Source organism: Lichtheimia ornata (assembly GCF_029851405.1).
Source record: "Lichtheimia ornata isolate CBS 291.66 chromosome Unknown scaffold00051, whole genome shotgun sequence".
Taxonomy (NCBI): domain Eukaryota; kingdom Fungi; phylum Mucoromycota; class Mucoromycetes; order Mucorales; family Lichtheimiaceae; genus Lichtheimia; species Lichtheimia ornata.
Window position 1 is genome coordinate 219,306 of NW_026695371.1, and position 15,096 is coordinate 234,401.

At 44.2% G+C, this 15,096-nt stretch overlaps 6 protein-coding genes across 6 annotated transcripts; 2 read left to right on the forward strand and 4 right to left on the reverse strand.

The window, feature by feature from the left end:
• Positions 1-122: 122 nt before the first annotated feature.
• On the reverse strand, positions 123-1,071 carry O0I10_009127 (uncharacterized protein; the record flags this gene model as incomplete). Its single annotated transcript, XM_058489124.1, has 2 exons — positions 123-840; positions 908-1,071. The coding sequence occupies 2 exons, from the start codon at positions 1,069-1,071 to the stop codon at positions 123-125; spliced, it is 882 nt and encodes a 293-aa protein (XP_058340172.1).
• A 696-nt stretch (positions 1,072-1,767) lies between these two features.
• Positions 1,768-5,179, reverse strand: O0I10_009128 (uncharacterized protein; the record flags this gene model as incomplete). The annotated part of the gene is made up of 8 exons (XM_058489125.1): positions 1,768-1,785; positions 1,854-2,157; positions 2,227-2,691; positions 2,753-3,354; positions 3,417-3,471; positions 3,540-4,539; positions 4,709-4,840; positions 4,897-5,179. 8 exons carry the CDS (start codon positions 5,177-5,179, stop codon positions 1,768-1,770), a joined length of 2,859 nt encoding a protein of 952 aa, XP_058340173.1.
• A 1,798-nt stretch (positions 5,180-6,977) lies between these two features.
• O0I10_009129 (uncharacterized protein) lies at positions 6,978-8,720 on the forward strand (the record flags this gene model as incomplete). Its single annotated transcript, XM_058489126.1, has 8 exons — positions 6,978-7,030; positions 7,093-7,214; positions 7,285-7,431; positions 7,495-7,826; positions 7,882-8,298; positions 8,363-8,468; positions 8,533-8,596; positions 8,669-8,720. The coding sequence occupies 8 exons, from the start codon at positions 6,978-6,980 to the stop codon at positions 8,718-8,720; spliced, it is 1,293 nt and encodes a 430-aa protein (XP_058340174.1).
• Positions 8,721-8,770: 50 nt separating this feature from the next.
• On the reverse strand, positions 8,771-11,203 carry O0I10_009130 (uncharacterized protein; the record flags this gene model as incomplete). The annotated part of the gene is made up of 6 exons (XM_058489127.1): positions 8,771-9,052; positions 9,109-9,242; positions 9,300-10,700; positions 10,761-10,989; positions 11,047-11,087; positions 11,140-11,203. The coding sequence occupies 6 exons, from the start codon at positions 11,201-11,203 to the stop codon at positions 8,771-8,773; spliced, it is 2,151 nt and encodes a 716-aa protein (XP_058340175.1).
• A 339-nt stretch (positions 11,204-11,542) lies between these two features.
• On the forward strand, positions 11,543-13,090 carry O0I10_009131 (uncharacterized protein; the record flags this gene model as incomplete). Its single annotated transcript, XM_058489128.1, has 8 exons — positions 11,543-11,551; positions 11,606-11,684; positions 11,767-11,907; positions 11,962-12,254; positions 12,319-12,424; positions 12,478-12,657; positions 12,716-12,835; positions 12,894-13,090. 8 exons carry the CDS (start codon positions 11,543-11,545, stop codon positions 13,088-13,090), a joined length of 1,125 nt encoding a protein of 374 aa, XP_058340176.1.
• A 13-nt stretch (positions 13,091-13,103) lies between these two features.
• Positions 13,104-14,946, reverse strand: O0I10_009132 (uncharacterized protein; the record flags this gene model as incomplete). Its single annotated transcript, XM_058489129.1, has 2 exons — positions 13,104-13,211; positions 13,288-14,946. 2 exons carry the CDS (start codon positions 14,944-14,946, stop codon positions 13,104-13,106), a joined length of 1,767 nt encoding a protein of 588 aa, XP_058340177.1.
• Positions 14,947-15,096: the final 150 nt, after the last annotated feature.

Below are 15,096 nucleotides of genomic sequence, written 5' to 3' on the forward strand. Positions count from 1 at the left end.
AGTATGACCGCAACACTCAATCTCATCACGATACCAACATGCGTGTAATGTGTGAAATCATTTAGATTGTGTTATAATAGGTGGGGGAAAGATACTCATTACGACTATGGGTTGTATTCTTTTTAGATAAACATGGCAATGGCAGCAACGCTGGCACCGAAAACAACAGCCAAATTGTTGATGATAGTGGTAGCAGCAGCTGAGCTATCGTCACCATCGACGGATTGAGCTTGAAGAACTTCGTTATTATCACCAGGGCTGTTGCTTGCAGAGTTGGATGAAGGAGCTGCACTGGTATTGTCACCATTGCTGCTGGGATTAGCGGATGATGAAGGCGTAACAGCACCCACCGAGCTATCGCTGTTACCACTGCCACTGGCCACAGGAGCTGATCCAGAGGCAGAAGAAGAAGCAGAGGCATCACTACCACTAGCAGCAGGAGAAGGGACAAGATCATCACCAGGATTATAGGGACCACTGTAATCACCTTCGACAATATGATTACAGCCCTTTGAACTTATTCCACGATTACAAAACTCGCGTGAATGGCAACAACGAACACAATAGGTGTGACCCAAAGGTTCAATGAGATTAACAAAGTGCTTCCATCCGGCACAGGTTGCTTGCTTGGGCATGGCAATGTCGTATTGACCACCTTCATCTGTGACATTCAAGTTCATCTTTGCGGGGTCAATTTGGCCTGTCACTTGGACGAAATCCTTGGTTTGAGAATAGTGGGCAGAAAGAATGAAGCCATCAGCCAATGGACCAGCAGATTTAGCCTTAGGGGTGTTGCCGGTACAAAACGCATTGCCCATGTATTCAGTGGATGCAATGTTTCTATATTTTCGGGTAAAATTAGTCTTTGGGTCGATCCATCTTATCCCTCATTGCATTTTTACTTTACCTGTCAGTGGAATCGGTGGGTGGCAAAAAGGTACAAAAGTTGGAACCATCCACAAGCTCAATTACTTTGTAGGGATTATCATCGCCGGCAGTGGCATCGCTGCTACCAGCGGCCATCACCATGGAAAGGAGCGTAGCAAATGTCGTCGCCAAAAGGACGCGCATCTTTATATACAGATATGGGTAAAAAGGAAGGGAAAAGTGAGAGGAAAAAAGAGGTATATAAGAGTGAAAGTAGCCAAAATAAGATAAATAGAGAATCTCGCTTTTATATCCAAGTTCGGTGATTACCGCTCTTTTCATAAAGTCAATGTTGCACATGCAACGTCGATCGAAATCTCTAGGGTTTCCTATCGCGAGATGAGTTTCCCAAAACCAGGTATCTCGAGCAACCATCCACACAATTGGGACGCAACACACACCTCTATTCTTAGATAATTGTAACAACAAAAAGATGCATTTGTGTGTGTGTTTTTGGCGGAATTCATAACATCTCTCTCAATTCGTCAGGTACAACAACATGCAATTCTTTGTATCCCTCTCACCCCCCCTACCTCATGGTAACACCAAATGAAGATCGGTCCCCCTCCCCCATCTTCTCTGCCACACAATGAAACTGTCATTTTGGTCGCTCCCCCACATAATACCCAAAAGTCCGTTCACCAGATATCATTTATATATGAACATGATCTTGAAACGACATACGTAAGGTAAGAAATCGTTAGATAGGAGGGTGGATGATGATAGTGAACACGAGAGAGGATGGTACAAATTGAAGCAGGCTGTATGCTGTTGCTGTAGTAGTGTCATATATGGATCGTGATCGCTGGAGAAGGAAAGAGGTAGAAAGCTATGTGCAAGTTATGCCTTGTGAGGCTTCTAAAGTAGAAAACAATGAATTTTAATTACAATCCAAATTAAGCTCAAGAATAGCAGGGGAAACTTACGTGATGAGGAACCATATACACTTCATCATGATGAGGAGCATTGTCAGCGGTCGTGGTGGCATTCCTAAAATCCTCAATGGTCTTGTACGGTGATAACAGCTTTTCAAGTCGTTCATCCACCTTGAGTTTGTGGGTATCCTTGTCCTTGCGATAATACAAATAGGCCCAGAACTTTTCCAACCCATATAAATGTCCATTGTCATGATCAATCAATGTCAATTCCTGAAAATCATCAAACACGGCTGATCGGAACCGTTTTTCCAAACCATACGAGTAAAAACGGAAAAGACATTCCAAGCCATATCTAAAAAATAGGATGGTGTTAGCTTACCAAGATCCCTTTTCATCCACCCATCCCTCACAACTTATGTACCGATAATGATGATTGGCATCCTCCACTGCAAGACGTTTGAATTCCTTGTACATTTTCTTGTTGAAATGATCACGCAAGAAATGGGACCAGAATCGAAAGAGGGTATTCATTTCATGCGAGTGACCGACGCCTAACTTTTTGCGTTCCCGGAGCGCTTTGGCATGGTACTTGTAATACTTGTGTTGCTCAAATCCATTCTCCTTTAACAGGGCATGGCTCGGGTGCTCGAATGCAGGGATTGGATGACTTGTATCATGGTCGGTCGTCGTCAAAATGGCAGGGTCATAATGATAGGCTTGGTCACCAAATACCCATCCCACATGTTGTTGAATGAATGCTGGATCAAGCGTTTGCTGTACAGTGGCATTGGATAAGAAATGGTTGCTCGTTGGTAATGATTCAGGATGAATGGGGTAAAATCTTGGAGCTGCTACTGCAGGGATCGCTATGCTGTTATTGGGCACACTATAACCAACATGTTAGCTCCATCTTGGTTCATACCATCTCACTCTCTTTTTTCCCTTACACATTGGTATTCTTGAGATCTGATTCGTAGTGCTGTAATCCTTCATTGATCATGGCCGACACCGTATCATCATTGAGCTTTCCACCACCACCTTGTTGACGCTGTCGTTGTGTCACAATCATGATCCGTGCCACCGTATCCTCATCAATAGCATGCTCATCTTCATCCTCATCTCCATCCTCGTCATTGGACAGGTAATACTTTTTGGGTGTGCCTGATACAGCTGACCTTGCTTGATCCCAATCCACTTCCAATGCAAACACCTCATCATCATTCTCCTTTTTTGAACCATTGCTTTGATAAGAGCGCTCTCCTTTTTGTTCCACGGTATCGACCTTGGTTGCTGCTGCTGCTGCTGCTGATCCACGTGTACTACCATCTTCAATGTTGCTGGTGGCATGGGATGTTGACGATGAACTTGTCCCTGGGAGAATCCATGTTTCCCATCCTTCTTTCCTTCGTACACATTTGCCATCCTCACTGAGCTCGACAATCTCAGATGTCTTTAGTGCCTCGCGGATGAGATCCGAGCTGCTTGTCAGGATCTTGACACGGTTGAAATTGCCAAGCACTTGAAGATCGACATAGCCTTGGGGATCCATCTATAGTACATCTCATATGAGTATGTCATGTAACACATACACACGTGATCCATAATACATACCTGGCTACGCAGAAATATATCCTTGCAAAGATTATTGATGCTAAAGTAGTATTCACTAGAAAAAGAATGTTGTCAACCTCTTGACATGTACTCTTGCCTCTCCTTTTCCATTAATAAACTTACATTTGTTGCATAATATAGACTTTGAGCGTGTCCACATCGACCGTGATATAAGCAGGTGGTGGCAATGGGGGTCGTACACCACGCCTTGATGATGTTGATTGTTGTTGAGGTGGTTGATAATGTTGTTGATCATAGCGTCGATATCCACCACGCCCTCGTCCACTTGCATTTGTTGGTGGACGGCGACCACCACTTGACCATGATCCACTAGCTGAACGTGATGATCGATGTGGATGATGTTGGTGACCATTTCCTCGTGAATGATGATGATACCCATTGCCATTATTATTCCGATAATGGTTGTGTTGATGATGTTGATGATGATGGTGTTCTTGGTGTGTTGCTCCCGTTGGGCTCTTTGTATGACTTGATGGTGACGTTGGCTTTTCCTTGGTTACTGTTGACCGGGTTGGAGATGTGGTATTCGGAGATGTGGTGGTAGTAGTGGCGGTGGCAGGTGTAGTTGTAGTAGTATCAACAGCAGCAGGAGGTGACTTTGTTTGATGTCTATGTGATCGTTGTACAGAGGTGGTGGTGGTGGTGGTGTCATTGTTGCTTGTAGTATTGCTGGTGATTGTGTCATGCTGTTTATTCTCATTACGCAATGTCGTTGGTTGTTGCTTTTTGTTGTCTCGTTCATTGTCACGTGTTGATTGTCGTTGTTGTTGTTGTTGTTGCTGCTGCCTTGCATGCTTTTCCCGTTGTTGCTGATGTTGTTGCCTATCCCTTCTAGGCTGCTGTTGGGATCGATGTTGTTGCTGCGGTGGTGGCGTTTGTTGATGTTCATGTGGTTTGCGTTTCTCCTTTTCATCAGCTTTTGGTGAAGATGGACCCGAATGTTGTTGTTGTTGTTGTTGTTGACGATGTTGTCGTTGAGGATTATTATTATTGGAAGGACGAGATCGTTGTTGTTGTTGTTGTTGATTGGCGTTGTTGGAGGTATTTGATGCAGGATGAATGATGGTGGGAGTATAACGCTTCCATTGGTTCTTTCCTTTGCCTATATGCGAGTAAAGGAGATGGATGATGAGTGAGTGTCCCATATGTCAGAAGAAGAAAAACGCCCAACAAAAAAGTCGCAAGGCAAGGGGTACAAGGAGAACTGTAAACGTCTACATTTTTACCGCCAAGCAACCCACCACCCACTTTTTGCCCCCAACAAAACATACCTTTAAGCACCAAAAACTTATCTTTTTTCTCAGGTGGGTCATCCACTGTACTTTCCACGGCTTCGTTGGGTGCAGGCCATGCACTTGCTGGTAGCTGTGATGTTGTTGTTGTTGATGCAATGTCAACTTTGGCTGTACATACATATAACGTTTTAGTCACTTTCCATGTATTATGGATCTAAACTCACCATCTGCAGTAGTAGCTGTAGCCGTGGTGGTATTCGTTGCAGCAGCAGCAGCAGGAATTGTCGACGAATCCACATCCTTCAAGGTTGACTTGCGGGTTTGCCATACGTTGACCTGAGGCGTAGGTGCCGGAACAGTAACGACTGGCGGTTTATGCAGCGGAGCCTGTTGTGGTGAAGAAGACGGCGACGATGCCGAATGGTGCGATGAAGAGGGTGATGGCATTGCTGCGCTTGGTTGCGGATGAGCTTGCTTTGCTTCACTCTTGGTAACAGAAGAGACCATGATCGCAGAAAGAAAAGACGCTTTAACGTGTTTATATGAGTCGTATGAAGCCGACGTTGTCCAATGAGCACGAGATGATAACTGAGTGGGCGATTAGTTGTATGAGTGTGTGCTGAGAACGCGTACACGAGAAAGAAAGCAAAACCAAAAGAGAAAAGAGAAGAGAAAGAGAGAGAGAGAGAGAGAGAGAGAGGAAGAGAGGAGAGAAAGATGTAAAGCCGAGTTTGGAGGGTCTGCCTTTTGAAGCAAAAAGGGAAATCAAAGGCGTCGCAGCAACCCACCAACAACACCAGCACTACACAAAAGTCTGCGTTTGTGTATTGTGTACAGAACGTATTCTTCTCCTAAACACAACGACCTTGTTACACATGTTGAGCATATACTTCTTGTTCTTTATCACATAATCTTATTATTCATCTATCACCATTCAGCACTAAAACTTATTTCTGTACTATATTTGCAGCATAATATCAACTACTTGAAGAATGACACATCCCATGTGATACACACAGCCTTTCTCCCCATTACCCTTTGAGTGGCAAAAAAGTCAAACACATGTGGGAAAATCGGTTATTCGCTTGTTTTATTTGATCCACGTGCGCGTATGCACCCCATCAACCACCACCGCAGCTGCATGATAAACTTGCTTTATCATCTACACACAAACACCACCTTAGACCAATGTTAATCTTGGCAATAATGATCTACATGTGTAAAGCAGTATACAATAGTAGGGCCAACCTATTGGGGGGAGGGAGAGAAAAGAGACAATATGCACATAATGACGCCATGATTCTCAATATGGAACTCCCACCGCAAAATGTCGCTTGTAAAGCATCATGGTTTCACACATTGATGGCAATGAACACACTCAACACCGCGCTTTTTTGTTGCATACTTTCTAATTTGTCAGTTCTATGTAATCTCGGCTTGAAATGTCTCTCTCTTATCGTTCGGCTTAAGCGGAGCAATGTATCAGAGTGATTCTTTGGGCAGGAATGTTCTCATTGTGTACCCACAAACACGCCGCTTTACAACTTTTGGCGCCGTTCAATGGGACGTTGATTGTCTGCTTGCTTGATTCAAGGGGCGTTTGGATAAAAAGAACCAACCAGAACTAGGTTTATTCAACAATAATGCCGATTGAATGGTCAACGCTCGATTAGGGGGAGAAAGTTAAAATGATACCATTGACGACTCCACTAGATCGTTTTACCATGATGCTATTGGCTTCAATGGATAATTTTAGACTTTGATGCCTTTATGCATTATAGGTACGAAAAATGCATCACACCCAGTGTTTCAATGATCCAGCAGAAACTGAGCATCGTGTCAAATTCGCGAGAACACACATTATTCTACTGATTCAAGATCGCGTGCCATTTTAAGCATTTTAAGGCCTTCAAAAAAGGTATGCATAACTTTTGGATACCTTGTCAAAGGGCATTGAAGGAACCCTTTGCCCTTTGCATAGAGGGATAACCATATACAAATGAGAGCACAAAAAAAAGGGCCAAAAGTTACATTCGATGGTTGGGATCTTTATTCATACATTCCTCATGTTGATTGTGTAAAGTAGCGGTGGCAAAGATGGAACCATCTAATAGCCAATGGATATAGATACATGATAGCCTCCATACTCGACGAGCAATAGGCTTCAATAAAGAGTTCATGCTACTAAATGGTAGGGATGGACACACACTCCGCAAAAGGTTGTCGTGACCGGGCAAGGCGTGTGCTGCAGCTGCTGCTGCCCTCTCTTCCTCACTTGTTAATCACCACGACGACGACCACCACCATGGACGCGATGCCGAATGTCGATGAAACAGAAGTTCTCAGCTTGATTGTTGGGTAAACCCATGGCTTGAGATCGGTTACCGGCAATGACAATATTCACGCGACATTGGATTTAGGCAGCTTGTTGCGTATGGATATTCAGCTGTGGCACAAAGCGTTGCTGACACGACAGGAGCCACAACCGAACTGACACCCAGCAATCGTCTATTGGAATTGGTTCAACTTGGCAAATACAAATGTAAGGACGACTTGGAGTTGCTGGTGGTGGTGGTGGAGCTTGCAGCTTACTGAACGTGAACGGTATATAGTGGAACACGATGGATCCGAAGATAGCGAATACAACCCCGAGGAGGAGAAACGCGATTACGACATGGATGATAATCAAGCAAGCAATGATTGGAATCAAACTACAAGGACATCAGGTGGATTTGATCCGGATGCAGTACAAACAGCAGGTACACAAGGAGAGAGAGATAAATGGATGATGATGAGAAAAGTTAACAAGGGAGTTGATGTAGCTGCCAAGGTGCCTCCTGATTATTTCCAACTTTATTATACACAACACAAAGGTCCATGTCGTACAGCAGCATTCAGCGATGATGGTCGATTTGCAGCAACAGGATCACATGATTCGTCACTCAAAGTATTGGATGTCTACAAGATGAAGAAGCGCACAGGCGATGTTGGCGACAAGCCAGTCATTCGTACCTTGTACGATCATACAGCCCCTGTCAATGATCTTTCATTTCATCCAAATGGTTTGGTGCTTGCAAGTTGTGCCGAGGATCAAAGCGTGAAGTTGTTTGATTTGATGAAATTGGGTGTGAAGCGATCGTTTCGTTATTTCCAGGTAAGGTGTATACACAAGAAAGAGAAAATCATGGATCACTCATGCATGTGGATAGGATGCCCATTCTGTCAATTCGATTTGCTTTCATCCTTCAGGCGATTACTTACTAGCAGGCAGTGATGATGCAGCTGTTCGGATATACGACGTGAAAACGCTTGCATGCTACACCAACAGTACCAAGGAAATGCACCAGGGCGCCATTACACAAATTCGATACGCTAAATCCGGTCGTGTATTTGCCACTTCCTCGACAGATGGCTCAGTACGCATATGGGATGGTGTCTCAGGTCAATGTGTACGCAACATTGAAAACGCACATAACGGCACAGCTGTATCCAGTGTACGGATGTTACAAAATGAACGATTTGTGCTCACTGCTGGCATGGATTCAACAATGCGGTTATGGGATATTTCAAATGGCAAAACGGTGGTTGAATATAGAGGCCATAGCCAACATTCTCAAATGTTACAGGTATGGATAGAGTTTTTCTTCTTTTTCAATGCGCAGGACCACTTAATGATGTTGTGTACAATAGCCCACGGTTAGCTATAATGATGATTTTGTCATGATCGGTGATGAAGGATCCACGGATGTCTTTGTATGGGATACACAAAAGGGCAGCTTATTAACAAGGATAGCAGGTGAGTAGTTATCTATGTCTTTGGGTTGTGGAGTACATGGATTGACATGCGTTTGCGCACATAGGACAAAATAACCTCGTACGATGTGTGGCTGCTTCAACTACAGACAATGGTGTTCTTACATGCAGGTAAATAATGATGCGGGTGCTTCTCAAAGTGAGCGAGAGAGAAAAGACACTGATGAATGGAACTTGTAATAGTGATGATTACCGAGCAAGATATTATATGACTGGTAGTGCAGAAGACCAATGATCAAATACACATTAAAGCCCACCAAATACAACCACAATGACAGCTTTTTATTAATTTCGAGCGAGTTTTGAAATATCATGCTTTCCATTGCAACATTGACGTATATTGATAAGCTCATCTTCCGAATCATCCCAGTCATCATCAACATCCGAGCAGGTGCTATGCTGAAGTATGGAGCTTGTGGTTAAAAGGGAGCTATTATTGTTGCACGTGGATGGAGAATAGCCTCGTGAGAAGCGATGCGACAAGCTCACTGATGACTGTAGCAATGGGCTTGGATGGAGGGTGGTAGCAACATCATCGATTGGTTTACCCAATAAGAAACAAAACGCCTTTGTGTAATGCTACATCAGCTCGTTTCCTAGGATGTACAAAGTATGCCACTTACCACAAGCCATTGTTGATGTTGCTCGATATCATTGGCCTGCAATACAATATCGCGAGTGGGTGTGCGTACCATGAGATGGAAAGGTGTGGAGGAGGGTTGTGGGCACGGGATGTTGTATACGTCACGGATAAAAGCTAGTATATAGAAAAGGATGAGTAAGGGTAGATAAAAGAGGCAAATTTGATACATACCTCGCTTGGATCTTGATTCGTCATGATCAACATCAGGCTGTGTATAGCTCCAATAGAGCGTTTTGGTGTAGGGATGGATCCAAAAATATCGATAATGGCGTCGATTGCCTGTCTTGCCTGCTACATAGCGTCGTGTATACTTGTATATCCAATCACCAATCATAGCATGAGTCAAGGCTTGGATCACCTTTGGATCGATATCTTCCTGCTCGGTGTCATTGGTAGTGGTAGTTGTGGACATGATGTGATGCTTGTGAATACTTGATCCTGCCATTGTGTCGGAGACGGATGGTGTTGGCTTGTTGGGAAGGTCATCATGATTATTGGATCCTGGTGGTGGCATCCTCCTCATTGGTGGTTGTGGTGCGCTAGGATGCTGCATGGAGACTGAAGCTACAGGCTGTGGGAAATGATTGTTGATGTACTTTGCTGCATACGTTGCCAATTTGGAAGAATGGTTGGATGAGATGATAGGTTGTGGATTAGGTGTATCCTCTTGTTCTCTTCTCACATCATCAGAAGAGGCATAATGGGAACTCATGGCATGCTTGAGACTAAGGCTGCTTTCGTTCCATACGCGTTTAAGCGAATCCAAATAGCTGTGATGCTGTTGCTCCTCATCATCATCATTCTCAGGCACTGCGACCTGGATACCAATGTCCACGTGATCCAATACACCCTCTGTTTGCGTTTCCTTGTCGTATGTTGGGTATAGGACATTGTTGCTTTGTTGGAGCTCATTGAAGAGTGTTGTAGATTTTGTGGGAAGAACGTCAAGTGATGCTGTTGTGTCACATGCCTCCTCCTCCTCTTTGTCGCTTGTGTCATTGTCATCATTGTGTTGATGTTTCAGCACCTTATCCCCGCTCATTCGCTTGTGATTCAAGTCATGTGGTGTTGCTGTCAACTCTTCGATGGTATCCTGGCTCTCGGCAAGCAACTTAGCCGTTTCCATGCGCTCCTTTTTCTCTTTGTGTAATGCCATACGGAGGTTTGTCATGGTACGATGAGCTTGTGTCAATGATTGTTTAAGCTTGTCTATCTCCACATGATGATGATGGTGATGGGTGGTAGTAGATTGTACATGGGGATGGTCATTGTTATGATGGGTTGGATTGGTGTTGTTGTTTGCATCATTCAATTGTTGCTGCAAGGTTGCATTTTCCTTTTTAAGTTGTTGCAGCTCGGTGATCAATCGATGGCGCCGTTGTTCATGCAAGTGGGATGCAGTGGCACTATTATTGTCGTCTTCTGCTTTGGCCATCTCCATGCTTTGCAGCTCTTTCAGCAACTTTGTCTTTTCGCTTGACAACCGTGTCACCATGGCATCCTTGGCGTCTAGCTGATCTTGCAATTCTTGACGTGCAATTTCCAAGGACCACTCTTGATCCTTGAGTTGCTCTGGATGATATGATAAATGAGGTGCCATCCAAAACATTTATGTATCATGCATCACCTTACCTTGATCCTTCTCAAGTTTTTGATACTTTTGTTTCAATAATTGATTCTCTTGCTGTAATGTAGTAAGGCTGGTCTCAAGATGGGCAATACGCTCCAAGTGTTTGGTTTGTGCATCACGAAGTTTTCGGACCTCGGTAACCAACGTATCGCCAATGTCGGCTGCTAGATCCGCACAGCTTACTCGATGGTGTCGGTTGGGTGGTTTGCTGATGATCCCCTGGGATCGATTCTAAAAGCCTGGTATTAGGTCCTAATACAACATCAAGGATAGTAAAACCATGGTTACCTTAATTGCTAAAGCATCGACGTCTTGTTCCTCTTTGAGATCTATGTATGTGTTTGTCAGCGGCATATGTATATAAAGGTGTGGGTGTTATACCTTGAGGGTGATTGCAATTGGATGGTGATAGTATACATTTTCCTCCTCTTTCAACAGATGTCATGATGTGTATGTAGAAAGAAAGTGAGAGAGAAAAAGGTGCTAATCACTGTGAGTATGAATGCGAAGCACATTTTAAAAGAGTGCCACATCATCTTTGCATGACCTAGCCCAGATGTGATGCAGCCGGACCAAACAATGCTGCTGTTTTTGTATCGATGATGTTCATTTTAAAAGACTCACACGCTTGGTATACGTGGAAATATAGAGCCTACTTAATAAAAGAGAGAGAGAGAGAGGTGTGTATGTTTCACCATGATTTGCATGAATAGTATTGTGCTTAAAGGGATGTTTCAAGATAAATAGCTAGAGTTGGCGGGGAAAAGAACTTCTCTTTATTGCAATGTATAGAGTAAGCTAAGACACACGTGTTTCTACGAATGCCCATTCACCTCCTTTCACACAGGGTAGAGCTGCAAGAGAAGCCCTAAAGCTTGGGGCAGGAAACGACAAATACGCAAACTTGGATGACGACGACGATGAACGTACGTTCTTGTACCTTGCTTCCATTTTCAACGCCATGATCGCCATGTTATACACAACTCACGCTGATCGTCATTGACGCAGGTATCAACCATATGCTATTCCCGCAAGCAACCAATGTACGCGATGCACCAGTACCACCAGCACCACCAGTACGAGCACCAGTAGTACCACCACCAGCACCACCAGCACGCTATGGTTCGTCGCACGAACCAATATCACAGAGTAAGGTAGACGCGAGTGTATGATAAGGAATCACGGACTTATATAAGGAGTTAGATGAGATACCATCCGACGGTGAAGAGGATCGTCTTTTCTTGGATACATATGACAATACACAACGCACTCATCCATCTGCATACGCATCACAACCCATATCAACGACAAAAAGACCTGGTAAACGACAACGAACCGCTGTAGAACAACCAGCCACACAACAATCAACATCACGGCGAAAGTTCGATCATTTCCAAGAAGAGGCGATTGAGGACGTGGAAGAGGAAGAAGAGGAGGAATATGCTGATGTGCCACGATCAATGTCTTTGAAAGACATGTACAGGAGGATCAATGAGGTAATGAAAGGAGGTTGCCATATATCACGTGATTGGAATCTTAACGCGTCAGGATGCTACGTAGCTCGAAAAGGTCAAGCAGCATTACGATTATTTGGTCTCTTTACGATTCACTGAACCTGAACGGATTCATAAGGCGTATGTAGCTGCCAAGAGCAAGGAGCTTAGAGGTAAGGAATTTGCTTTCAAAATGGATATCGACATTCCTGACATGTTATTCTAGCTGCGGATGAATGCATGAAGCGTATGGAAGGGGAACTTGAACAATTATCAAGGGAGAATGAGGAACTCAGGGAAAAGATTCAGCACTCAAAGCCCAACCGTGAACTCGTGAATCAAGTGGATGAGCTCAATCAAGAATTGGCCACCATCAGCGAAGAAAAGGAGGTGCTCAAGAAAGCAGGTAATAAGCATTATTCTCCAAGGTTGATGATGATACTTATGCAAAGGTGAATCATTAGACCATGAGATGAAACAGGCGATGGAGATGTTTAAGAACCTCAGTGGATTGACAATTAGTGGTGTGAGAACGATTATGGAAGGTGATTTATACACATGCGAACAAACAGGAAAGAGAGGAAGTAGGTCTATGGATGATACGTAAAAGAGATGAAGCCTGACACAGCATTTACCTTCTAGCCATTCGTTTCAAATTGTTGCGAGAGAAGCCAGGCAACGATGTACGTTATATCCCCTTATTGGACGAGAAAAAGGATGCACAGCTGTTGTCATTATTACCGGGCTTCTTGACGACCGAGATTTTATTTCAAAGCGACAAAGTGTATGCCTTTTATTCAAAATTACGAAATGCATTGGATACTTTGAAGACTACGTAATACAATCAAGTGTTTATTCATTCTGTAAAAAGTGTTTGAGCTCATTGGGTATCGGGGTGACATCGACTGATGATTTGGTGGAAAGGAACTTGGCAAAGGATGGAAGTAATCGCTTGTCGTCCTATATAGAAACAGGATGATGAATACATGGCAACCATCATTGAGAGAGAGAGAGAGAGAGAGAGAATACGTCGTACCTTATTGATAAATGTAATGGCCCATCCACGTTTTCGTTTTGAGGTATCGATAAGAGAATCTGGAATGACAGCTCTGCTGATCCTTTGGATATAATCCGCCAGTGATGACGCCATGTCGTAATTGATCACAAGACTGACATGTGGAAGATCGATGCCACGTGCAAGCGTGTCTGTTGCAATCACCACGTCCCAAGCGGGTGGATCTTGATTCATCCCTTCAATCACGGCTTTACGATCATCAATGGAATGTTCTTGTTGGACAATGGCAGCGATGCGCCAATCCCTTCGACGTTTCAGCAAGGATCGTTTAAGATACTCTGCGCCCAATCCAGAATCCACAAACACGACCACGGGTGCTGTAAAGTACTTGGGATCATCCAAAATAGATAACAGTCGTTTGGCTTTGCTCGCATTCTCGACCCATAAAACGGTTTGCTTGACATTGGGAGGTGTTGCTTTCAATGCCCTTGCTTCCTCCTTTTCGTTCACTTGGCCCACGAGAATCTCAATCGGCTTCACAAGACGTCGACAATATGCTTTTTTGGTGATCTCTGGTGATGATGAAAAATAAGCTGTTTGTCGACGTAAAGTGCTTGTACTCAAATGACGATCCAGGATCTCCTTGGTTTGTGTACGTAAACCAGCTTGTTGCAGCAACACATCTGCCTCATCCAAAACAACCATATGCATTCGCCAAAGACGCAACATGTGTGGAAAGGAGCTTGCAATCATGGTGACTCTTCCAGGTGTGCCCACAACGATCTGAACACCTTTGCGTAATCGATACAGCTGATCCGCTACTGGTATGCCACCCACCAACAAGGCTGTCCTCATACTCTGTATACCTGCCACAAGTCGTTTCAATGTCGATTCAATTTGGACACATAGATCACGTGTTGGTGCAAGAACAAGTGCATAGGGACCAGAGCGTCGTTTATGTTCATGCATGATGGATAATGATTGACAATGGGCCACCAAAGGGATAAGAAAAGATGTCGTTTTGCCTGAACTGCTAGGAGACACCACAATCACATCTCGACCTGCCAACATGCTTGGTACTGCTAGTCGCTGCACAGGCGTAGCCATTCCCCATAATCCTTCTTGATCCAAGTTGCGTATCAATGGCTGACTCAGGACGTGCTTGCATTGATCCATACTCGTGATGGGATGTGGTACACTGCTTCCTCTTAGTTGGATTTCTTGTGCCTTGAGGATCAGTTGGAGCTGTGATGATGTCATGCTGGCAAGATCAAGTGGCTCAGTGTAGTTGGTGAGTTTGGCATGGAGCGTATCAGCAACATAAGGCTGCACAATCGCATCGGATGGTCGACTGGGTGTCACCGTGGGTTTTGTCATACGGGTATCAATGCCTTTACACTCGAGACTACACACATCGTGATCCGTGTCGTCGTTAATGTACTCTCCATATTTGCTGCAAATGACACAAATCGGTTCGTCACTGCCGATCGTGGCAAGTCGCTGTTGCGATGACAATCGTTTGATCGGCTCGTCGTCGTCGTCCTCATGGGGTGTTGACGGTGTTGTCTCTACTGCATGTCGCTTTGCTGGTGGTGGTGATGTCGTTGTTGTTGTTGTTGTTGTGGATACAGGCTCTGTTGCGTGTTCATACTTGCGTTTGACGGACCTCGGAACAAGCATACAATGAAATGAAAAAGAAAGATGGCTCCATTGACGGAGTAAAAGAAGCTTATCTCTTACAGCATAGTACCATCATCCTTTCACGTGATCACTGCGGTCGAACAATGGATGCTCTGTTAGCTTCCTGAATAATAGCAGAATCATTTATAT